Below are 25349 nucleotides of genomic sequence, written 5' to 3' on the forward strand. Positions count from 1 at the left end.
GATATATGCTGTTCTTGATTAGTTTATACTTTCTTGCTTTTGCCTCAGTTCATAATTGAATTGGTTAGAAAGTGTGAAATTTGATAAAGGAGTATTGAAAGCTCTTAACTTTTTTTTGTTATTTCAGTTATTAGAAAACAAGCAAAGTAATGTGGCTTTATCTTAAATTGTATATGTTATTCATGATTCACTTATTTTTGAATTGAATATTTGCTGTTATAGTTAAATAGATTCAGTCCATTTTATTCATCATACCTCTCTATGCCTATCTTATTTACTTGCTAATATTTTCCTATATTGATTTTCATACTGGCTGATTTTACTTTTATTTTTAGAATATATAATTCTTTGTTACAGAGTAGTGCTTACTAGAAAAATCTTAGCTAGCGTTTGGCCATAGATTTAATTGAAACTTGAAAAAAAATGAGTTTTTGAAGTTGTATTGAAAAATAATTTTTGGAACTTGATGTTGTGTTTGGACATGCATTTTACTTGAAAAAAGTTTGAAATTTTGTGAGTGGAAGTGAAGTTTCACCCAAAAACCGGTTTGGGCCAGATAACTTGAAAATTTTTTGAAGATAAATTTTCACGAACAAACAATGTTTCCAAATTATTTTTGAAAATCTATGGCCAAACGGGAGTTAGTATATTAAAAATATAACCACTAGCGTATATTAGAGCAGAGTCGGAGTCAGGATTTTTAGTTGATGGGTTCAGAATCACAATCGATTTTGCTTACTGGTTTATGGATATATATTATTTATACACATTAAATAAACTTATATCGCAAATACAGGGTTTAAGCCAAAGCGTGTAGCTACACTGGTTGCTCTGCCCTATGTCAGAGAACCCCCTAGTGTTAGATAATCCGTAAGTACAGAGTATTGAAATATTATGGACCCCAACAGAATATATTTATGATATTGAGGATTCATGAAACCAACCCAATTAGCTTGGAATTGATGTGTAGTTGTTGCGTAATTCTTTTGTTGAGCTTGAGAATTAATTTTTCCTTATAAATTCTTTGACAGGTCATATGATTTTTGTTTGTGCCAATTTAATGGTCTGTGAAGTAAATTACTATAATCACTTTTCTCTGATGTTTTACTTTTCATAGAGTTTTGGTTTTATATTTCGTTGTGTCAGCAAGGATGCCGTCATTGAAAGAAATATTTAATTTTATGAAACATTTGTTTTCCCTGTTGGTTTCTTATGGCAATCCTCCAAGAGTTCTTTCAAACACAACTTTTGTGATTGGTTTAATCGATCTAATAAACCTTCTATTTTAGCTCTTGGAAGATACTTATTTGAGTAACATTGTTTTTTGTTTTGCAGGATGAATAGTCGTACCTCGTAGTTAGTATCTGCTTATAATTTAATTAGGGAAATTTACATTCCCGTAACCTGCATATTATTTCAGTGATACCTTGAAGCTCTGAGGTGGTTTTGCTCGTTAGAAGTTCTGGACCATCCTTTGCTAGGATCCTAGATGTTGAATTACAATCTGTGGATCCTAGTAGTGGTATTTGATGGCCTTACTTGTAAGCATCCTCTCATATCGATAAAATTCTTGGATTGACAACAGTTATATGGCCGCTACATGCGAGAGGTGGATCGATGGCCTTCAATTCTCCTCATTATTTTGGCCTCCCCCTCAAGATTCACAGCAACGGAAGGTGTGTTCATTTTCTTAACGTTACAAATTATTATTATTTTTCATTGCTTAGGTTGGCTTTAAGTACATTTTATCATACTTTTGGAGGCCCGTTCTTTTGATCGTGCTATTTTTTTTTTTTTTCCTTTTTGATGCGGACAAATGTAACTGCACTATGTAATGCGGGGAGAGATGCACCCTCTTGAACATAATTAAAAACAATGAAAAGAGAATCATAGAGGGAGCATTGAAAAAACTTTGTCATCTATGTTTAGTTTGAGTTGCTTAACCACAATATTTGTTTGTTCAGTTTTAAGAAAAGAAAATATAATGATTAGGTAGAATGGCAAGAGGATTTCTCAGCCCAAACATCAATGCCTGAGCTGGAGGGGTAATAAAAGGTGCTATTGCTTTTGCACTACATAGAAAGAAAGGCTACTCTATCCCAAAGTTACAAGGGACCTACTCATGCAATATAGTAGTGAAGCAATGTCAAGAATCACACAGTTTAGTAGCTAGTAATTCTTTTTTGCATGCTTAATGACTTTGAATTTAAAAAATCTAAATAGATTCCTCTTCATGTCGCCGTTCATTCGGTTCGGTTGGTTTTTGCTAGTTAACCTTGCTTTTTAGTTTCCGTTTTTTAAGAGGCAAATTGATAACCAAATTGAAATAGGTGTAGTTTGACTTGAATGTTTCAAGTACGGCTTTGTTTTCTAGTTTTAATTATGTCTAGTACTCCAATTGGATTCGCCTGAAATATTTTGCCTATTTGTAGTGTTATTTAAGGTGCACTTAAGATGCACTCAAGTCGTGAAGCTACCTGCAGCACAGGTTGAGCGCTTCACCTTGCTTACATGCCATTCTATCTAGTCACTAAGGTGGATCGCTGCTTCCATAGGTTCTTTCTTGAAGGGGCCGGCCTTTAACAATAAATAATAGCCGGTAAAGCGACATATATTGTTAAGGAAAGTTATGGATGAATATATTAGTAATTAGGAATAGGAAATCAGAAATCTAGTTAAGATTATTAGTTCGTAAGTTTGAATTAGAAATTTAAAGTTGTATCTTTACTTGTATATCAGAATTTTAACGGGTTCTCTTTAATTTATTGAATTACTCCCCCATTTTTCTAATAAAAAAGTAATTTATTGACAACGATTATTCATATATAGCATATGGCTTTTCTTTGGACTTTTGTCCTTTAAATTTTTTGCTTGCATATATAGTTATTTTTCATGTGTTATACACACTCACACATACACATATACACAGACGCATATATACGTACGCATACACACACAGACACACATATAGAGAATAAATGAATAATAGATTTGTTTTTTTCCTCATTTGCGCTCTTCTTCACTAGCATACTTCAATTGCATTTTGCGCGAAAAAGACTTGGCAAACCATGGCGCCTTTTCTACGCTTCTTGCCTTTGACAACTCTGCATATTTGTGATTGTTAAAGTAATGACTATGCACATAGTTTGACACATCTTGGTGTTACTTAAGGAGAATGGATATCCCCAGAAGATATTAAAAGTTACAGAGAGGGAGAAAAAATAGAGATCACTTTGGACCATGGAGCCAACGTTTTAGACAAGGCTAAAGGAGGCCATACGTATAGTAAACTCCTTGTTGTGAAGAGATAGAGACAAGAATCGGTTGATCCACTATAGTGGAATCTTGTGGACAAGTATTTCACTAAGAAATTAAAACAGGAAGCGGTGATAGCAAACATTATCCTCACTTAGAACAACATGCTTTTGGAAGATGAAGCATAATCAACCTCTCTAACACAAGCTCCCTTTCTGAATTAGGAGTTTGGGTGACTTGACCTACAGTTATTTTGTCACTGACTGAAGACCAAATGATGCATTGCACTATATGTATTTTCGGATTTGAATTTTGTCCAATTTCATCAGATTGATTGTCCACCATTGCACCACATATTCTTGCATTTTTCTTTCTCAGTTAGGACGTCTACTCCATTTCAGGATTAAACGATTCCATGTCTAGCATAGCTCGTGCAGTAGAAGGCAAAACCTGAGGATAAAGAACAAAATTTAATAAAATGGAAATCCTGAAATCAACTAGAAAAGTCATAATACTGCAATTATTGAACATAGTGATTGATAACAATATCAAAATCTTGACAAGCGGAACTGCAATCATTCAAAATAAAAATATCACGTTAAACAGGTTTTGGATCCATCCAACCGTAATTAACAGTGTTTATTTCATGCAAGAAACAAAAGCACCAACAGAATACAAATGTTCATCGTTAAAATCCAAAGGAATGATATTACAGTTACCAGTTTCAAAAAAAATAAAAATAAAAAAATAAATAAAAATTCAAAGGAATGATGAGTGGGACAAAGAACTATATAAAAACAAGGTTGAATGTTCTTCGTCTTCCTTTATTGTTCTAGTGCGAAGTCTCTCCTTTATTTTCTCTTTAAAATATGGCTCTTCAAAAGTGCCTAATACATTCGCTTTGCTCGTTGGATAAGTCTCCCGAGAATCTCATCAAAGTAAGGAGACCTTTCAATCCCGGCTTCAAAACCTCTTCTGTGATTGACTTCCGGCACATATGTTACCATTCCCAGTGTATCTGCATTGGCTTTCTGTCCATTTCCTGTGTAAATACTGGTGCAGCTGCAACGAGATTGGTTTGGCTAAATCTCTAGATGTGTTCCTTTTATTTTTCTGACGTAGTTATTGAAATCACCAGTACAGCTGTGCTGAGCTCTTCTCTTTTTTCACACTTCTTGCTTGATTTTCATTCTTTTTCCGTTTTTGAAAAAGTCCAAAACCTATAAAAAGATAAGAAGTGTGATATTGACTGATCATTTTATAGTGAAAACTAAGAAAAACATAAGAAAATTCAAGTAGGTTAGTCGATATAAAATCGATTCAAACGTTTGAATAAAGGTGGCGACTTCGTAGAAACATTATCTGTCCATGCGAGACTAAGTAGGCGTTTGGCCATAGAAACCAAAAAAAAATTCACTTTTTTTTTTGGAATTTTGGAGTTGGAATTAGAGTTGTGTTTGGCCATAGTTTTTGAAATTGTATTTTTTGGTTGAAAGTAGTTGTTTTGGTTGTGAAAAAAGTGAAAATTTTGAAAAACAAGTTTTTCTTGTTTTTCAAATTCCGGAATACAACTTCAAGTTGTATTTGGAATTCTTATGGCCAAACACTGATTCCGGGAAAAAGTGAAAAAAATTTCCGGAAAAAAGTGAATAATTCTTATGGCCAAACGGGCCCTAACATTCTTTCTAATATAGATTGGTGTTGGTAGATAGTATTTTTACTATCCTCACATATTTAATGTCCATATTTCCCACTCCACCGAATGTTGAAACCCAACTACATATGCTGGGAAGAATATTTATGTGCAAAGGAGATGCTGAAAATAAGGGTATTTTTACTATCCTCACATATTTAATGTCCATATTTCCCACTCCACCGAATGTTGAAACCCAACTACATATGCTGGGAAGAATATTTATGTGCAAAGGAGATGCTGAAAATAAGGTATGGAGGCCAATGAATGGTGAACAGATTGAGGATCAAGAAAGAACAAAAGGGGAAATTATCAATTTCTATACCAACTTGTACAAAGAAAATTAGGAATTGAGGCCAATTTTTAAATCAGACTGTCCCAGATTATCAATTGAGGATGCAGAATAGCTACAAAGGCCTTTTTCTGTAGTTGAAGTGGAAGAAACTATTAGAAGTTGTGAAGTGGAAAAGGCCCCGGGTCTAGATGGGTTCAACATGGCATTCTATAAACACTGTTGGGCAGTGGCAAAAAAATGAAATGTTGGCAAAAACTACTTCTCTCAGACAGGAAACTTTGAAAAAAGCTTTAATGCTTTTTTCATTGCCCTCATCCCTATAAAGGTTGGTGCTTTGGATATGAAAGAATTTCAGGCCAATTAGCTTAGTGGGGAGCTTCTATAAAATCATTTCCAAGATGCTAGCCAAGAGACTAAAGAGGGCGATGAACACATTAGTTGCGGACTCTTAGATGACTTTCATTAAAGCGAGACAAATCGCAGAGTGTCTTGACAATAGAAGAAGACAGGAAGGAGTAGGGGTTTATACAAACTTGACATCAAGAAGGCTTTTGATCATGTAAATTGACCTTACGTTATCTTCTCAGGCTGCTTAGAGATATGGGGTTTCGGGCTAAGAGGACTGGTTTGACCGAAAGCTGCATTCTTTTGTCAGATTCTCGGTCATCATCAATGGGTCACCAAAAGGCTTCTTCACGACCTTAGGGGTTTAAGACAAGGGGATCCCTTATCTCCCTTTCTCTTTATCTTGGCAATGGAGGGTTTAAGTTCAATGCTTCGCAAATCTATGTCTCTAGGATGGATCAGAGGATTCCGGCCAGGCACTTAAGGAATAGTGGGGTTGAAAATTCTCACCTTCTTTATGAAGACGACACTCGTGTGTTTTTTGGAGCTGAAGAATCACAAATGAGATACTTAAGAGCTATCTTACTATTGCTTGAAGCAGTGTCGGGACTTAAGATAAATCTGAGAAAAAGTCCTATGTATGCTGTCAGTGAGGTTCAAGATATTGATAGGTTAAGGGAGGTTCTGGGATGTTAAATTTGGGAGTTATCTATTATCTGGGTATGCCTTTAGGAGCGAGATACAAATGAAAACAAGTGTGACAAAAAATTGAGGAGAGGAGCGATATGAGGCTTGCTACTTGAAAAAGACAATTCTATCATTGGTAGGTAGACTGATTCTCATTAATAATGCCCTTGACTCGCTACTCATTTATGTCATGTCTCTATTTCCTATGCCTGTAAGTGTGAGAAAGAAGCTAGATATAATCAGTAGAAACTTTTAATGGGAGGGGAACAAAGATAGGAGGCCTATTCATTTTGTGAAGTGAGATAAGGTAGTTATGGAGAAAATAAGGGGTGGGATTGGCATTAGAAATCTACGGATACAAAAATATAGTTTGCTTATGAAGTGGCTATGGAGGTACAGAAAGGAAGACATGTTTATGGAGGAGGGTAATTTCTAGAAAATATGGGAATCAAAATGCTTATTCACTGGTTCTGTGCTCTCCCCTTGCAGCTTATGGCCCACCTTTGAAGCCAATACAAAAATCAAGTTAGGCAATGGCATGAAAATAAGATTTTGGCAGGATACTTGGTTGGAGAGTTCACCCCTTAAGGTTAAGTATCATGATATTTATTGTTTCATTAATATTGTAGGGTATTTGTCTAACAATGCTAACTTGGCAACACTTGCGGCATCTGATTCAGAAGAAACTATTTTTCTTGGGAAGTTCCAAAATTTGCTCTCCTCTTGAAAAATTTGGAAATGGTGTCTCTCAATGAACAAGTTGAGAATGCTTCTCAACAGGAAAGTGTGTGGGGTTGGGGGAAGGCTTTTCCAATTGGCCATAGAAGCAATTTTGGAAGCCCTAAAGCCCCTTACAAAGTTAACTGTTTTATGTGGTTGTCGGTCCATAACACATGTCTCACAGCAGGCTAGGGGGAGCCTCTTAGGCCTCATTTGTTTGCACTTAATGGAGGTCTGAATCTGTATGGTTCAGACCTTAGGCCATTAGCATTTGTTTACATTAAGATCTAAGCACTTATTTGGTCTGAATAGGTCTTAATCATTAAGATCTTGAACAAAGTCTTAATATCATTAAGAGGTTTTTGTATGGATAATTTTTACCACCGGCTCCACTCCCTACTCCCACCACCCTTCACTACCCACCCGACCACCCACCCCTACCCCTTCACTCACCACCAACATCACCCCACCCACCCACCAATATCCCACTCCACCACTACCCACCCCAACCCCCCACTATCCACCCCCAATCCTACCCCCACCCCCATCTACCCACCACACCCCACAAACTACCCAACCCCCACCATCCACCTACTTTACGCGCGACCACCCATCCCCATCCTACTCCAGACTAGTTGCACCACCGCCCGCGCGCGCCACCACCTCACAACCCCTCCCGCCCCCACATACCAACCACCCCACCCCACCCCTCAAAAACCCCACTGCCACTATAAACATCTCCATCATTACTATCAAACGTAAATGTTTCATTTTTTTATTAAATAATAATTTTATTTTATTAATTTGTATTTATTTTCTAATATTTAGTTACTTTTTTATTTGAATTGTATATTTATTATGTTTAAATAAATAAAGTATGCACATTCAGATGCTGAAAAACAAACAGTCTTAATCATTTAGTGTTCAGATCTAGAGACAACATCTTAATCATCTAGATGTGCATTCAGATTCAGACGTCTTAATCTTACTGAAAACAAATGAGGCCTAGTGATTTTGGAAGATACAGAAGGCTGGTAGGAACTTTACTTGATTAAAAAATAATAAAAAGGAGGCGGGTAGGAACTAGGAAAGTTGAATTATTTCATTGTGACTTGACCCGACATTGCCTTTCGAGTTAGTGTTGTAAGTCAGTTTTTTTTGATAATGTGAATAATTTTATTAACAATTGGGGAAAACCCCGTATACAAGCCGTATACCAAATTAAGAGAACCTACACCAAAAAGAGACTAGAGACAAAACACTATGCATTTTTACATAATCAAGCTCCACCCTTCAAATGCCCTTTTATTCTTCTCTTTCCAAATGGCCCACATGATTGCTAAGGGGGCATCGCTCCAAGCCCTCGGGCTTTTCTTCCCCCTCTATGAGTCCAACTTTGCGAAGCCTCCTTCACTGTACCTAGCATGACCCATTGCATCTCAAACAAGAGGGCCGCCCTTCATAACCGACGCCACCTTACAATGCAAAAGAAGATGGTCTACACTTTTACACATGAAACACCAACATAGGTGATTCTCTTCTTTTTCAGGTTCTCCACTATTAAGATTACACCATATGCCACCAAACATACAAAGAAACGAACCGTCCTCGGTGCTCTAGGGATCCAAATGGAGCCATGGGGGAAAGAACATTCCTCTCTCACTCGCTACCTTTTATAATTAGAGCTAACAGTGAATAGGCCATCTCTGCTCTCTCGCCATACCTAACATTCGCCAGGTTGTTTGGTGTGTCTAGCCCGTACCAAAACTCTATCAAATTGTCATACTCTTCCATCTCCCAATCATGAAGGTTGCTTTTGAATCTTAGATCCGAGTGAATAACACCCTCATGAGATTTACAAATTTGTTGGACTGTCATCTCTCTTTGACAAGAAAATGTTGGATATTCAGATGCAGACTATGCAAGGTCACCCTCTAACAGACGTTCGACTTCTGGATATTGTGTTCTAATTGGGGGAAATTTGGTGACTTGGAAAAGTAAAAAACAAACTGTGGTTGCTAGATCTAAAACAGAAGCAGAAGATAGGGCTATGGCAATAGCGACATGTGAACTCATATGGATCAATCAACTACTATCAACTACTAATGGAGTTGAAATTTGGAGAGGTTAAAGAAATAGAACTTGTGTGCGATAATGAAGCTGCACTTCACATTGCATCGTATCCGATGTTTCACGAGAGGACCAAACACATATAGTTTGATTATCATCTTGTCCTTCTCTCTGGAGACATCGTCACAAAGTTCTTTTCCGGTCAAATGATCAGCTTGCATACATATTCACCAAGCTCCTAGCCGGTCCTAGAACAAGTTAATATATAACAAGCTTGGTATATATAATTTGTATGCACCAACTTGAGGGGGAGTGTTAGATCCTTGTGAATATCTTAGAACATATGTAAATATAGTTGATAGCTAGTTTACTCCTATTGTAATTAGGTATTGATTTCCTTTTTTCTTTTAGGATATGTTAACATAGTTATTTAAACCCTAATAGCTCGAGGGAATAATCAAGCCGAGTTCCTCTCGTTTTCTCTTCTATTTCACAGAAAAGACCTACAAGATTTGGAAGTTGAGATGGTATCCTAGTTCTTTGGCCAGCTTGTAAGTTTTCTGTGAAATTGTGCTACGTACAGAACAGAGGAAGCGAGATGTTGAAAATAATCTAGAGAATCAGAGCACCTTTAAAAGTTGCTTGCTTTACTTGGACTACTACTTACAAGGCATGTCATACACAAGTTAACCTACATAAAAAAGAGTTTTAACATTTGCACGAGATATTCACAGTGCAAAAGCTATATGGAAACCCTTAAACACTTGTTTTTCTGCTCATTTAGCTGTCAGTGTAGTGCTCGTTCTGGAGCCAGTGTGCAATGGGTTATACCAAATTACTTTAAAAAGCTGGATCGGAAACAGCCGCCCTACCTTTCAAGGTGGAGGTTAGGTCTGCGTACACTCTACCCTCCCCAGACCCCACGTGGTGGGACTATACTGGGTTTGTTGTTGTACTTTAAAAAGCTGGATGGAGGATAAAGATGTCACGGAAGTCAATCTGGCAGACAGTTCCTTTCTGCATCCTTTGCACTGTTTGGAGGGAAATGAATTATGCATCTTTTGAGGAAGATTTGATGCTGTACACAGTATAAAGCATAAAGTCTACAGCTCCCTTTTTTTCCTTTCACAATGTGCATAAATTTGAAACTTTCTTGGACTTCATTGACCCCATATGCATTTAAAAGTAGGAGTAATCCATCATAACTTCTGTAGAAAATCATGTCCTTTTTTAAGGTTTTCTATTTTTTTGGTATACTTCTTGTAAACGGGCATGTCTCGGCCTCTCTGTTAATGAAATTCATTACCTTATCGATAAAAATATCCTTTTCTATATTTCGACCTTACTGCTGATTTTGTGAATAATAAATTTATTACTATTAGACAAGCTCCTCAGCTGCTCGAATATTCACTAGCACAGCCTGAGACGTTTGGCAAGTGGAGCATTTCAGTTCTTCTTTACCTTTTCTGTTCTATGAAGGCCTCTAATCAAATGTTTGTGGCCTTGGGATTCTATTGCACTCTGAATAATAACTCTCTGTCTATTTAAGGGGATCTGTTTGCTAAAACCTATTACTTGTTCATTGTTAAAGTCTATAACCTTCTCATCTAAAAGCTAAGCTGGTAAAGAGAGTACACCTTATTTACTTAATTATGTCTTTGACACGTCCACTCATGTGCGAGGCTTGATTCTTTTTGATGAGCCAAGCACGAAAAAATGCTTTTAGATGACAGGTTGCGGTGAGACTCGAACTAAGGACCTAGACCTCTGCCTGCTCTGACACCATGATGAAGTGTGTCACCATCTCATCCAAAAACTTAAACTGTTAAAGAGAGCATATTTTTATTTACTTAATCATGGCCACAACATCATCTTCACTATCATCTTTACTGAGTATCCCGCTATAAAAAGTCTATTAAGTAACCAAAGAACTCAGATCTGCTGAACATATGCAAATTCAGATCTGCTGAACATATGCAAATTCTAAGACCATATATTCGTTACTAACTGCCGCATTTAGGTGTCAATGGGGTGGTCTAGTTCTTTGTACTTTATTGTTTACTCACCATTCACAAGTTATGGAAAGGGTGTAGACATCATTTTTTTTTATACCAATAGAAGGAGAGCACATTGAAGTAGGTAGTTCCACATATGATCATAAGGAGAAAGTCTGATTTGATACTAAATAGATAGGAGTATAGGACATGAAGCATGCAATGTAAGGTGCACGCTTCAGTATTTTGTGATTATCTTTTAGTTTCTGGAAATATCTAATACTGAGATTTAACTTTCTCTTACTCTCTTTTACGTTATGTCTTGATTGCTTTCCATCATCTCATTTATTAGATCTTACTAACTGAAGCCTAGGATGGTATGGCTAAGGAAGCCCGATAATGCCATTAACAAACTTATACGTGGTGTATTCAGTATATACTCCAGATATTGTTGCAGTGCTTGAAAGCTTGTTTATCAGTCTTCCATTTGATTATTAATTCTTATGGTATGTCTAGCAAGTCGGTGATGTTACTGTTTTGTGTCTAAGAGTGAGTGGAACTACAACCCCTACTTCTTAGTTGGTATAAAGGGGTGCACTCAGTGGCGGAACCAGGATTTTTGCTGAGGGGGTTCAAAATTTATATAAGTGAACTCACGAAGAAGTCGAAGGGGGTTCAGCATGTACTAAATATACATAAAAGATAATTTTAACCATGTATAAACAGTGTAATTTTTTGCCGAAGAACCCCCTTGGCTATGTCTGGCTCCGCCCCTGGGTGCACTTTCAAATAGGATTAGTATTGTCTGCAATGCACTTGGAGCAGACAAGTAACAGCTAACTAGTTGCTTTTCAGGGTGTCTTTGCTGTTTAATATCTGCCAGGAATTACATGAAAGAAAAATAGACCAATATATAAATATGCACACTGCCTGACCAATAAAGGTGAGACCAAAAGAGAAAGATACACGCTTGCTGAGAGATGGCAGATGGAAAAAGGGCCATCACCTGAGAGCTTCTTCCTCCTGAAGTGTGTAAAGCCAGGGGATTAAACTACTGTTAACTTTGACGATAAATACCTGAGAGAATTGTATCTCTCCTTCTCATTGCATTATGACCTTGCATTTTTATTTTTTTTGTTTAGATTTGAATAGGTAATAGATGTGGTTATTGCATTATCTTCTTGAACATTTAAATGTCTAAAGAAGAATATTTGTTTTTCCTTTTGTTTTCTATCTTCTGATATGATATTTGTATCTTCAGTCATAACAACCTTCTTCATTCTCTTTGCAGGCTCAAATTACTGCCTATGTTGAGTACTTTGGTCAGTTCACATCAGAACAATTTCCTGAAGATATAGCTGAGGTATGTAGTTACATCAGAAACTATCCTCCCAACAACACTCTTTCTTCATAATTTTCTCTACCTAGTTGAATATTTTCAATATTCCGGAAAACTAATATAATGTGTATTATCTCGGCAGTTGATACGGAACCGGTATCCATGCAAGGAAAACAGACTTTTTGATGATGTTTTAGGTATCATAATCCTTAATCCAGATGATAACCACGATTTAAGTTCAGCATTAAGATTATTGCTCCCATGTATTTGTGAGTTTGATTGGTTTTATCTGCCTTTTGATTAATTGCTTCTGATTTCCAGCAACTTTTGTTCTTCACCACCCAGAGCATGGGCATGCTGTAATTCTTCCAATTATTTCATGCATCATCGATGGCACATTGGACTATGATAAAAGTTGTCCACCTTTTGCTTCTTTCATATCATTGGTTTGCCCAAGCAGTGAGGTATTCAGAATCTTGAACTATGAATTTGAATTATTGAGCCATGTGAATACAATGGTCTTTCTAGCAAACATTCTAGTTCTTGCAAAATAGGAGTCTTTCATACTAATTCTTTGCTCTTAAATGCAGAAGGAATATTCAGAACAGTGGGCTCTTGCATGTGGAGAGATTCTACGAATTTTGACACATTACAACCGCCCGATTTACAAAGTTGTGCAACAGGGCAGCGGAGGAATCCATGCTTCAACAAGTAAAACTGCTGATAGCGAACCTACTATGCCTTCAGTGCATCATGAGAGGAAAACGCTGAGGCCATTGTCTCCATGGATTACTGATATACTGCTCGCCGCACCTCTAGGTATTAGAAGTGATTACTTCCGTTGGTAAGTGTGCAGTATGTCTACATGGTCGCCTATCCTTGACTTTTTCATTATATTTAAATTTCATCAAGATGAAGGACTAGTCATTACTAGTCATTAACTCATATAACTTTTCTACTCTTGTTATTTCTAGTATTGCATGCTTGCTGGCACTTTCTCTAGAAGCTTTTTGTGAAGGCATTGAGCCCCTACTTGGTTACCCAAGTTATTAATGAGCTAACAAACATTATATAGGATGACATCTCGTGGTGTATGCTTTTGCATATGATATTGCACAAATTGACGAAACTAGCGAGATTGTCAATCAAAAGCTTGAACTATAGAGCAGCACTCTAGAGTAAGAGTTCTAGGATAAGTAGAATACTAGAAGAAGACTAACTATGCACACTGCAAGTTTAGTCAGCATAAGTCACTCAAGGGTGTGGCCTAGTGGTCAATGAAGTGGATTGAGAATTATGAGGTCTTAGGTTGAAATCCTAACGGAGGAAGAAACACCAGGTGATTTCTTCTCATCTGTCCAAGTCTTGAGGGATAAATTTACTCGGTACACATGCTGCTGGGAGGTAGCAAGTACCCCGTGGAATTAGTCGAAGTGAGCGTAAGCTGACCCGGACACCACTATTATAAAAGCAAAAAAGTTTAGCCAACATAAGAAGAGTGAATTGAGGTGAGATTTGATGGGATTGCGGTGCCTAAATGCAAACAATTAAGATATGTAGGCATGATGTCCAGGAGAATGGTAGATAATGAAGAAGTGACACATAGAATCACAATAGCATGGTTGAAATGGACTACTACTATTGGAGCGTTATGTGATAGAATGACACTCACCAAAGGGAAAGGCAAGGTAAGGTGTCTAGGCTGGTTGTGATGTTGTATAAGAGTGAATATCGGTCCTTCAAAGTCCAACATATCTCCAAGATGAATGCTGCAGAGATGTGGATGCTAAGATAGATGTGCGCTCATATAAGATTAGACAAGATTTAAAATGACCACATTCACCGCGCAGCCCAGAAACTACCGTCATACAAAGAAAATGACTACATTCAACAAAAGGTACAAAATAGTACACACAGATGATTAAAATAAGAGAATGGTTGTTTGAGATGGGTTTTTCATGTTCTACTATTGAACTCTAGATTTACCAGTTCCTAGATGTGATATTATGTGTCTCGTCCTCTCAACATCTTTTAATGAAACCAAGAATATCTTGTAGAGTAGAAAATAATATGCAGAAACTCTAGGTGTTTTGAAAATGTAGAAAATAGTATGCAGAAAATCAAGCTGAATTGTATTATGTTATTATGTTTCTGGTGTAATCAGGTCTATTCCAATGATACAGTCTCCATCATTGATGTATTAGATTCAATGTAGGAGTAGGATCTCAGAAAGTAGGAATACTTTTGTAAATATGGTTCAGTACAACCTATGTACTGTTTTGATCAGGATGAAATATAGATACAGTTACCAATTTCAAAAAAATATCTTGTAGAGTTGTAGTTGTGTTTCATCAAAAAAGAAAAAAGGGCCAAAATTACACCCTTAAACTATCGAAAATATAGCACTTTTACCCTCATTATCTTTTGGCATAAAAGATGTCCTGGCCTTCTAAAAAATGGGCCAGACTTGCCCTCAGATATAACGGTTGTCCAACTGAGCAATTGACATGGATGAAAGAACCATTAACTTGTTTCATTACCCATTAACCCATTTTATAACCCAAGACCCATCTAAAATAAAGGGGTGAAAAAACTTGCTCCTCATCCACCTATGAAAAATACTCACTGGAAACTCATTCAAAACAACCCACCCTTGCCCGTAAAAAGAACCATCGGAAAACATCCCAAGTTCATCAACAAAAACATATTCGCCTCCCTTTTTTTTTTTTTTTTTTTTTTTAAAATTCGAAGTCCAGAATCATCACAAAAATTTCATGGCTGAGATTAAGTTCACCATTTTAGTGAAAATTGGTTAGCCGACGGAGAAATTGATGAGAGAATAAAGATTAAGTTCACCAAGTGTAGTGGTGGCCATGGAGGTTTCTTGGTCGTGAAAGGAAGAGAGAAGGTAGTGGTGTAGTTGAAACAAGTTTGTTGACTTATGCGGGTTCTGCCACCGGTGGGTTTTTCATTGGTGTTTGTTGATTAAGACCCACATGAAGTTCCGTGAAGGAGTTGATGTTTAGCTGGAAGAGTGGAGCTAGGAGAAGAAGGCGCAAGGCTTGGAATGTTACTCCTCTTGCGTTAATGTGGGTCATTTGGACAGAGAGAAATAGGAGAGCTTTTGAAGGGGTGGAGATGAGCTTTGCTAAATTGAGGAGTAGCCTCCGACCCCTTATTTTCTTTTGGTGCACCCACGTAGTTCCTGTTTGTATAGATTTTGTAGGTTTCTCCTCTTTTTGGTATAGCACTTGTATATGGCCAAGTTGGTCTTGTTAGTATCAATGAAATCTTTTACTTGAGCAAAAAAAGACCCACATGAAAATAGCCTATTTTTGACAAAAATCAATCTCACAGTCGCAAAATTTTTTTCCATTGCAACGTAAAGTAGCTTAACACCATTAACTGACCCAAACCCACTAGAAAAAAGAGCCTGAATTTTCTTAAAATTTGAAGAAAAATCAACAACCCAGTTGCAAAAGATTTCTCCTTTGCCATGTAAACAACCCAAGCACCATTGAATGATCACGACCCATTTGTGAACAATAGACGGTAAGCCGCCATTACTGACTCCCTCAATTGATATTGATCTGTACACTTTCTTTTTTGCTGTTAAATTAGTTTAATGAATGGAAATTTTGAATTGATACTTAATTTGGAAGTCATTTCTAGCTTGGATTCTCTTACAGGAAGAGAAGTAGGAAACCAGGAAGAATGAATTAGAAGAAAGAATTAAAAAGAAGAGAGAGAGAAGAGAAAGAAAAACGAAAATTAAATTTGCGAAATCTGGACAAATGAGCATCCATTTCAGCAAAAAATTTAAGTATTTCTTAAGCTGTTTGTCCAAGCTGGAAGTCTATTAGTGAGGAGGCAATTGTGAGCCAATAAAATAACGGCGAGGACATTTCTGATTCCAAAAGATAACAGAGGGTAAAGTTGCTCTATTTGCAATAGTTTAAAGGTAATTTTTGTCCATTCCCGAAAACAATATTTAGTTACCTGATTTCATGTGGCAGCAGTCTCCTTCAAGAGTCAGAGCTGGCCATTGTTGGTGAAGCCATAAATAAAGTAATTCTGTTACAGTAACTCAACATGCTATAGTAATTATATACAGTGCGGCAGTCTACAGTAGTACAGCAATAACTCAGGTACTGTAATGCACTGACAGTTGGCGTAGTTAGGCTGCTATAGTATCCTCTTATATCTTTAACCACCGTTCCCGAATCTACTCAGAAAGTTGCAACTACTATTTGCACTGTCCTATCTGCAACTGGTCTTCTTGTTCAGCAGAATTCTGTCTTCAATTCTTGAAAATATTTCCATCTTTCCTATAGACAATCGAAGTTTCAGACCAGTATTTATTTGAAAAACATCTGTAATAACTCTTCCACAGAGAAGGTAGAGCTTCTCTTTCTGCCCTTTAATCAAGAGACTTTCCCAAGGTTGGTCTATTTATTTGTCTATACTAGTGCATGGGGATTATCTCCAAAGTCCCACATGACATGCTTTCTCAAGCTTTCTTGTTTTTGAATAACTTTCACTAAAACTTTCATTTATCGCTGTGCCTGTCACACTGAAACACAACTCTATTTTATGCTTGTGCCCATACTGAAAAAGCTTTTCATGGATAGTACATATATGTAGCACCACAAACTCAAGGCTCGCTTCTGCGGTTTGGTCCATCTATTTCTTTTATCCCTTGTCCCGATGCTTACTTTGTTTAATCTGTTTTTGGTGCTTCTCTAGTTAAAGAACTTTATGTCTTTTATTGACCTGAATGTTTTCTCATTAAATGATGTTCTTAGACTATTTCATAGACAGCTAGAGATCGATGATAATAGGAAGTTTGAACTACATTATCATGCTATTGATGTAGCAAAATGATTCATGCATATGTAGGTGTGGTGGTGTCATGGGAAAGTATGCTGCTGGAGAACTAAAGCCACCATCAACTGGTATGTGAACTTCATTTCTTGGATTTCTGTCTGTTTTATGGTTCAAGAACTGCACATTCAGTTTTCAGTTCTAAATAGCTAGCTTGAAATTCTTACTGATAATTTGTTTGAATGAATGTGTCTATTGTAGGCTAAAAGTCTTCTCAGACCTTACTAATAAAACCTGAGGATAGTTTGCTGACATCCTTTTAGTTACCACATCTATTGTCCTAGCCTAGTCTATACTATAAAAAACACGAAATCCCAATGCAAAATATTGATCGCCTTTTTATCCTTTAAAAATAGATTTCACGCTGACAAAATTGTCATTTAATTACATTCTTACATATAGGACATTGAAATTAACTAAAGTTTTAGTTATTAAATTCTTCCTTGTTTGAACTATGTAGGAACTCCTAATATTTAGGAATTTTAAATCGAGTAAGATTACTTATATAAATCTTACTTATTTGAATTGTATAAAGTAACTATAACTTTTTTCCTGTGAGTATTTTTGAACCATGCATAAGGGGTAGGATTTTCGAGAGTAGTTCACTCCAGTTCCCTCAATTGCTTACAATATTGGGTTTGGAGATGACAAATCATCTCCCTACTCTTTTGGGGCTCTTGTATTAGAATTATGTGAAAACTTCATTGTTGTTTTGGAAAAGGGTCAAAACTACCCCTAACCTATTGGTTTTGTCTTAAAATCTATGTTACTTGGACTCTTCGAAAATGCCAATGGGTGCGTGTCGGATACTCCAAAAGTCGTACATTTTGGAAGGATCCGACACGGGTTCGGTTGCATTTTTGGAGAGTCTGAGCAACATAGCTTAAAATTATCCTCCTACCCTATTGTACCCTAAAAACCCCACCATTTTTTCTAGCTTAAAACTACCCCTAGAACTAGCGGCTGACTTGTTGGCTTGTTAGGACTTCATAGAAATACATGTGGCACTTCTCTGTTGGTTATGTGGAGCCAAAAAAAGAAATAAGATCCAACCCACCCCATAAACCCAACCTTCCCGAATTTTAATAAACCCCTGACCAATAGAGAAGTGCCACGTGTATTTTTATAAAGCCCCACTAAACCAACAAGTCAACCGTTAGTTTTAGGGGGTAGTTTTAAGCTAGAAAATAATGATGGGTTTTTAGGGGACGGTGGGTAATTTTAAGACAAAATCCAATAGGTTAGGTCGTTTTGACCCATTTTTGTTCTTGTTTTTAAGAGTGTAAACTGGGGTGACAAAATTAGCCCAAACCCATCTAACCCGGCCAAGTTTTAATGGGTTTGGGCTAGAGTGATTTTGAAGATGGGTTCTTGTTTTTAAGAGTGTAAAATAGGGTGACAAAATTAGCCCAAACCGATCTAACCCGGCTAAATTTTAATGGGTTTGGGCTAGAGTGATTTTGAAGATGGGCTGATTTGGGCTAAGCCCAAGTTAACCCATCATAAATCATCAGCCCAAAGTGACCCATCAAATGAACCCAAACTGACCCATCAACTGCCTCCCATTCAAAAGTGTAACAGCTGCAAAACGTGATTAACCTTTTTTTTTTAAATTAATAATTTTTTGTTTTTTAATTTTTATTATTTTTTTAAATAATCTTTATTTTTTTTTTTAACTCCGAATAGAATTTATGTATTGGGATAACTTATGAGGAAATATTTACAGTATCTTTATTATTTTGAGTGAAAGCATACGCTTGAGTTTTTTATTTTTTTATTTTTTTTATCCAAAAAGTATTTAGATTTGATTTTCAGAACACCATGTATTTGGAAAAGCATGAGCGAGAGAAAATTTTCGATTCTTTTAGTTTCTCAAAATGTTTAAAAAAGTGGATTAAGCTGGGTGGGTTGGGTTATGACCATCATTTAGCCCATCTTAGGCTAAACAAGGTTTGGCCAGGGTTGGGCATTGGCCCATCTATTGGTTCAGCCCATCTTGAGCCACGCTACTTCAGCCCAAACGGTCCATTTGCCACCTCTAGTGTAAACTAAGATGTCTTCTGGGGTTTGTGCCCTTTCTTGACTTTTGACAGGCATGAAATACCCTTTTCCTTCATCATTAGGCAGTGGCTTTATTTTTTACAATTTATTAAGTCCCGGGATTTGTTTTGTTTTGAATTGTATTAATACCAATTTTTTTCATTTTCAAAGAAAAAAACTATGCATATGGGGTTAGGATCCCGTCCAGTAGAGTAAAAGGAAGAAAATTGTAAATCTCAAAGAATTAAGAATCAATATAATACTAGAAAGACTCGTTTCAATCCATTAATCAAATATTCAGATTTCTTCAATGTAAGCTTCGCAGGATTTAATTTGGTAGTGATGATTAGTGTTTCAAAAGGCATTTCCTAGGCGAGCCCTGGGGCACAGCACACTAAAAATGCACTGAGGTGTACTGGCGGACACAAGGATCGTGGGTCGTAAGTCCCAACTTCTGGGCGTTTGCTTAGGCATATGTTACAACTTTCTGGGCTTATATTTTTTGAGGCGTAAGCTCAGAGAACTTATCCTAATTGGAGCTAAAATTGCTTAATATATCACTTTTAATACTAAATACTCAAAATTTAATTCATAAAATTCTCAAACTAAAAAGAATTCAAAAGTCAAATTACAGTGCAAGAGTTTTATCCCTGACCGATTGCTCTACTTTTGTGCTTGCAGCTTCCTTCTTTTGCTTCTTTTTCTCCGAGTCTTTTTTGTTTTTGCTTTCTTTAAGTTGTTCTTTTGTTAGTTTTTTATTTTAGAATTTCTTTTAGTACCACTCTAGTTTAGATATTATTCTGGAGACACTATTAAAAAAAGATTTTGTTTGTATTATAATGAGGATTTATTTTCTAGTTTTACGTCATCACACAATAACTTTTATTATTTTCATTTCTATTTTTTGAATTATCAGGAACTAATGTATCATTTTTACAACTCTAAGTTTCCATCATAGACATGGTATAGGTTCAATGTATCTTTATGTCTTTTACTTTTTAAGTAATAATAAAATCTTTTGTAATCTTTGTGCATATGCAATGTTTGTATAGATATTTATATTTTCCCACTAATTTTACAATTTTTTTTTAATTTTCTATAATATAATGTAATTTATTTTTTGTTATTTATTTATTTATTTATTTATTTATAAAATGCTAAAATTAAAGTCCATGGGGCTTACGCCTCGCCCCGTGTTAAGTAAGACGCCTCACGCCCACGCCTTTTAAAACATACATAAGTTTTATAATTTTATATTTTGGACTGCATTTATGAAATTTCTGAATTACCGGGATATTTATATTTGTGAAGTTCATGGTAAAAATACCACATTTTGTTTGCCCATGCTAATAATTTAGCTGAGAGCATTGAGTTTGAACTACTCAATCATATCAATTATGAAAAATTTGTTGTTCTACACTGCTATATGTTGTTCTTTTAACATATTGCTTTTGCTTGGTACTATAATACATACTGTGTTTGTACTAAAGGCGGATCCAGGATTGAACTTTATGGGTCCGAGTTCGGAATTCTACCACAACCCATTTGATTTACTGGGTTCAAATTCTATTTTTAACTAATTCAGTTCTAACATATATACATGGTCTTGAACCACGTTCGGACAAACCCATAACTAATGCACTAGGTTCGCCCCTGGTTAGTACAGGTTATTTAAGATAGAAATTTGTTTATCATATGCACCATGCTTGTGCCGTTTGGTTGATCTTTAAAGCATTGTAATAAAAGAGCTTCACAATAATATTTAACTAAATATATTTTTAAATTTACAAGGTCAAATAATAGCCAATCATTTTTTATTCAGTATTAGGTTAGTGATACAACATTTTTGTAAGAGTTCGCAAGTTGTCATTGTCATGTCATGATATTCTGCTTCTATATAAGATCTTGCAAGCACATTTTGGTTATTATGACCATCAACTGCCTCTAACTAGAACAAAATATCCAGAAGCAAAGCATCTATTAGAATGTGACCCAACCCAATTTGTATCTTTGAGCCTTATAGAGTATTCCTTTTCCTAAAGCATATTTCTATAATGAAGGACAAACCATTGCATCCCAACGATCTTCACATTGCGAAACTTCAGGATAGCTTTTGAAGGATAGAAAATGACTTTGTGTATTTGAGAAATAGCCTCTTGTCCCTTTTTTCTTTTTGGTGTACCCATGAGATTCCAAATTTTTATAAAAGATTGGGTTTCTTTCCTAGATAATTGTATTCTTTTGTATCCTCTACTTTTTGATATATCACTTGTATACAGGAGTTCTCTTCCCATTACCAATATAATTATTTTACCTTATAAAAGAATCACACTGCGAATCCTAAAATTGACTCACAAAATTCATTTGGAAGGTAATATCAGGCTTGGTCACTTGTGAGAGCATCTACTTGCCAACTAACCTCTTATATTTCTCCAGATCAGTAAGAAGCTTCTTCTAACCTGGTAGAAAGTTAACACTTGGATCCGTAAGAATATATATAGGTTTAAAATCATTCATGGTTTTCTCCTTAAGAATGTGAGGAGAATGTCTATGCTCATGTCAATTTCTGATGGATTGAGCAGCCTCAATACCTAAGAAGTGCTCCATCATACCTAGGTCCCCAGCTTGGAACGTAATATCATTTCAAGTTAGCAGTACCATCTTGATCACTGTCTATACTATTGTAACTTCAACATTAGATCACTAATAGTGATAAATATTTAGACTGGAGTATAACGTGAATTAAATGCAAAATGATATGCCTTATTGTTGATCATGTCACATTTTTCAACAGCTATGCAGAACTAGACAATCCGTGCTGAGGAGACTGATTTAGACCATAAAAGATCTATCCAAAACCGGCATGAAAAACCATTAGTTTTCCCCTTAGCAACATCTTCTTGTATACTTCATCCTCAAGAACCATGTGAAGAAATATATTTACCCCTATGAAGAAATATATTCTTGATATGATGAGGATGGAAGCAATCTTAGCCAAGAGGGAGAATTTATCACCGTAGTCAAGTCAAAATGTTTGTGGATAACCTTTAGCAACCAAACGAGCCTTATACTGGTCAACCTGATCGTCTGGATCATCATTCATTGTGTACTCCACGAATAACCAACATTGAAATTTACGGGAGGCAAGCGAACCAGCATTCAAGCAGTACTAAATTGTAAAGAAGTTATTTTCTCAGTCATAACATGTTGCCAACTCCAATAGAAAGAGCTTTACCTATGGACTTTGGAACAAAGACATAAGACGGACAACACAAGAACAAAACATGATGATAATAAAGACAAGTCAAAAAAGTAGATGATGATTACGAGAAAAACAAATACCATATCAAACAGTCATCAGAGGACTTTGTAAGAAGCAGTTCCACAACAAGGAAAGCGCTCGGTGGACAGTGTAAATCATCCTGACCTGATGTCAAATGTTGGTTGCAATGGTAAGAAGAGCAGTGACCCTATGGAGAAGATGCAGTAGAGGCGCCGATAGGTTCCTGAAGCGGAAATTGTGCGGATAAGAATTAAGAACATAGAGTTTTAAGATGGCTAGAAGAAAACTGTGTGAATAGGTTGAGTTTCAAATAAGGTGAAATTGGCTAACTTAATGCATTGACAGAGGTCGAGTGAGTAGCAACAATAACCCTTTTGAACCCAAGAGTAATCAAGAAACACACACTTGAAAGCTCTAGGGGCTATTTTATATCGTCCAGGGATCGGGTGATGAACAAAACAAGTACTCTGAAAAATACGAGATACAAGAAAAAATAGGGTGTGGAACCTGATTCCGGATTTGTTCGGATACTATTTGAGAAATATGAGAGAACTGAAATGCATGACAGAAATGTCTTATGAGTGAATCCTTTAATAGTCACACTTTACATTTTTTATATTTACATTTGTCCAATGTGGGAAACTTACACATGCAACACTGTATAAAACTTGAGTGTTACTGTTTGCATTTTAGCTAATCTAAAACAGTTCACTTGAATAACGGGGCATGTAGAACAACTTTATCTCCGTCCAATTTATTGAAAGCCATGCTGGATTCCTTTCTCCTTGTGACAAAATTTTAGGTACCTCATAGAGAGAAAAGGCCTACCAATTTCTAGGTGGAAAATCTAAGCTCTCTACATATTTGAAAGTTTGCATTGGAAGTTGTATGAATTGTTTTATATGTTTGATGCTTCTGCATTCTTTCTTTTCATTTTCTTCTTTTGTTGTATCCCTCCTATTACACCAATAAATTTATTTTTGTGTGGAAGTATGAGCTACTATTTTGAGAGAATATTCATACTTTAGAATTGTGGTGTACTTTATTGACTCAGCATTTTATCTTAGCTTCTTCTCGTGGCTCTGGAAAGCATCCTCAGTTAATCCCTTCAACTCCGAGGTGGGCAGTTGCCAATGGTGCTGGTGTTATTTTAAGTGTTTGTGATGAAGAAGTTGCTCGTTATGAGACTGCTACCTTGACTGCAGCTGCCGTCCCTGCTCTTCTGCTTCCACCTCCTACAACACCTATGGATGAGCATCTTGTTGCAGGGCTACCAGCACTTGAGCCATATGCACGATTGTTTCATCGGTAAGAGCATTAGTTAGCTTACTTTTAGAACTTTTGACAGAGGAAAGTGATCTTTAACATCTGCTTCTGGATTAGATACTATGCAATTGCTACTCCAAGTGCCACCCAGAGACTTCTTCTTGGACTTCTAGAAGCTCCACCATCCTGGGCTCCAGATGCACTTGATGCTGCTGTTCAGCTAGTGGAACTTCTTCGAGCAGCTGAAGATTATGCTTCTGGCTTGCGGGTAAGTTATAAATTTTTTAACCGAAGTAGTTTGAACAAGTTCTTGTAGAGGGGTTCCATCTTTATCATTTTCCCAGCTTTTCCTTTGGGGGGTTCTATATACAACTGTATGCTGGTACTTTTGAACTGTCTCAATCTGTTGGGCACAAAATTGAATTCTTTACAGTATGAATTACATAAAAGCCTGTCAATGCATACAAGCCCGTCCACAACTAGTATGCTATGATTCCGATTTAGGCCTCATTTGTTTGTACTTAATGAATGTCTTAATCTTAATCATTCAGATCTCAGTCAATAAGTCTCCTTTTTTGGTCTGCATCTTAATTATTCATATCTTAACCATTAAGTGCGTTTTTTATTTTTTTCTTATTTTTATAATCACTTAATGGGTATGATTAACATCTATAACAAAGTCTAATAATAGTTTCTATACAGACTCCATTTTCAAGCATGTCAGATGAAATAAATAACTTTTTTCACACTTTTTTATTTCCTTCCTTTTGTTGTTTGCCTCACTCCCTCTTCCTTTCCCTACTTTCTAGAATCTATAGCGATGAGGCTTCATATTCATGTTTCAAGGGCTAGATGCTAGTTATTAAGGTTCTTCCTGAAGATTCCGAAGGCTCAGTAAAGCCCTAAGTCAGATATGAATACCTGCCATATCTAGATTAATATCAGCTTCAGCTAATAGGTCATCTTTGTAAAATTGGAATTTCAGGAAATTTAAATTTGTGGTTCGGCTCCAAAGGTTCGGAAGATCTGATGACTTCCTGACATCAGGCTCTTCTTGTAGACTAATATAATAGCTACCTTTAACAGTCTTTCACTTGTGGATGATCTCAGTATCCAAAGAATAACCCAATGAATGAGGATTCATTGTATTTTTTTTTTTTTTTTTTTTTAAAATAAAAAAAAAAATGAACAATTTGAGATTTGAATGTTGAACCTGGAGGATAAGATATATTATATTGTGGCCTTATATCCATCATATGATAGTCTATTCTTCTACCATAATTTCTTAAGGTACTTGCCATGTAGGATGGTCTTAGCCTCCTAGGTGTATCAACAGACTCCATTTTTGTGATAAAATTATATCACATCAATTAATCCTGCATCCATAACGTGGGGTGTACCATGAATTGTAGATATTATATTATATTGTTTCCATGCTTCCTTTTCCCCGAGTCATTGCATACTATGCCTACACTCTT

The 25349-nt window shown here is 36.3% G+C and overlaps 1 protein-coding gene across 4 annotated transcripts in view; it reads left to right on the forward strand.

Annotated features, from left to right (window-relative positions):
• The window catches only part of LOC132033855 (protein GIGANTEA-like), a 34043-nt gene that overhangs the window by 275 nt on the left and 8419 nt on the right, over nt 1–25349 (forward strand). Inside the window, exons 2-9 of one of the 4 annotated variants that reach the window (XM_059423978.1) lie at nt 1336–1676; nt 12351–12422; nt 12541–12595; nt 12720–12862; nt 12989–13242; nt 17298–17353; nt 23673–23913; nt 23989–24139. In XM_059423978.1, coding sequence (XP_059279961.1) covers nt 1590–1676; nt 12351–12422; nt 12541–12595; nt 12720–12862; nt 12989–13242; nt 17298–17353; nt 23673–23913; nt 23989–24139 — 1059 coding nt within the window. In that variant the 5' untranslated portion in view covers nt 1336–1589. Of the gene's footprint in view, nt 1–1335; nt 1677–12350; nt 12423–12540; nt 12596–12719; nt 12863–12988; nt 13243–17297; nt 17354–23672; nt 23914–23988; nt 24140–25349 lie in introns of those variants that run through there. The other 3 variants (XM_059423979.1, XM_059423980.1, XM_059423981.1) reach the window with 3 other exon arrangements.

Source organism: Lycium ferocissimum, chromosome 10, assembly GCF_029784015.1.
Source record: "Lycium ferocissimum isolate CSIRO_LF1 chromosome 10, AGI_CSIRO_Lferr_CH_V1, whole genome shotgun sequence".
Taxonomy (NCBI): Eukaryota; Viridiplantae; Streptophyta; class Magnoliopsida; order Solanales; family Solanaceae; genus Lycium; species Lycium ferocissimum.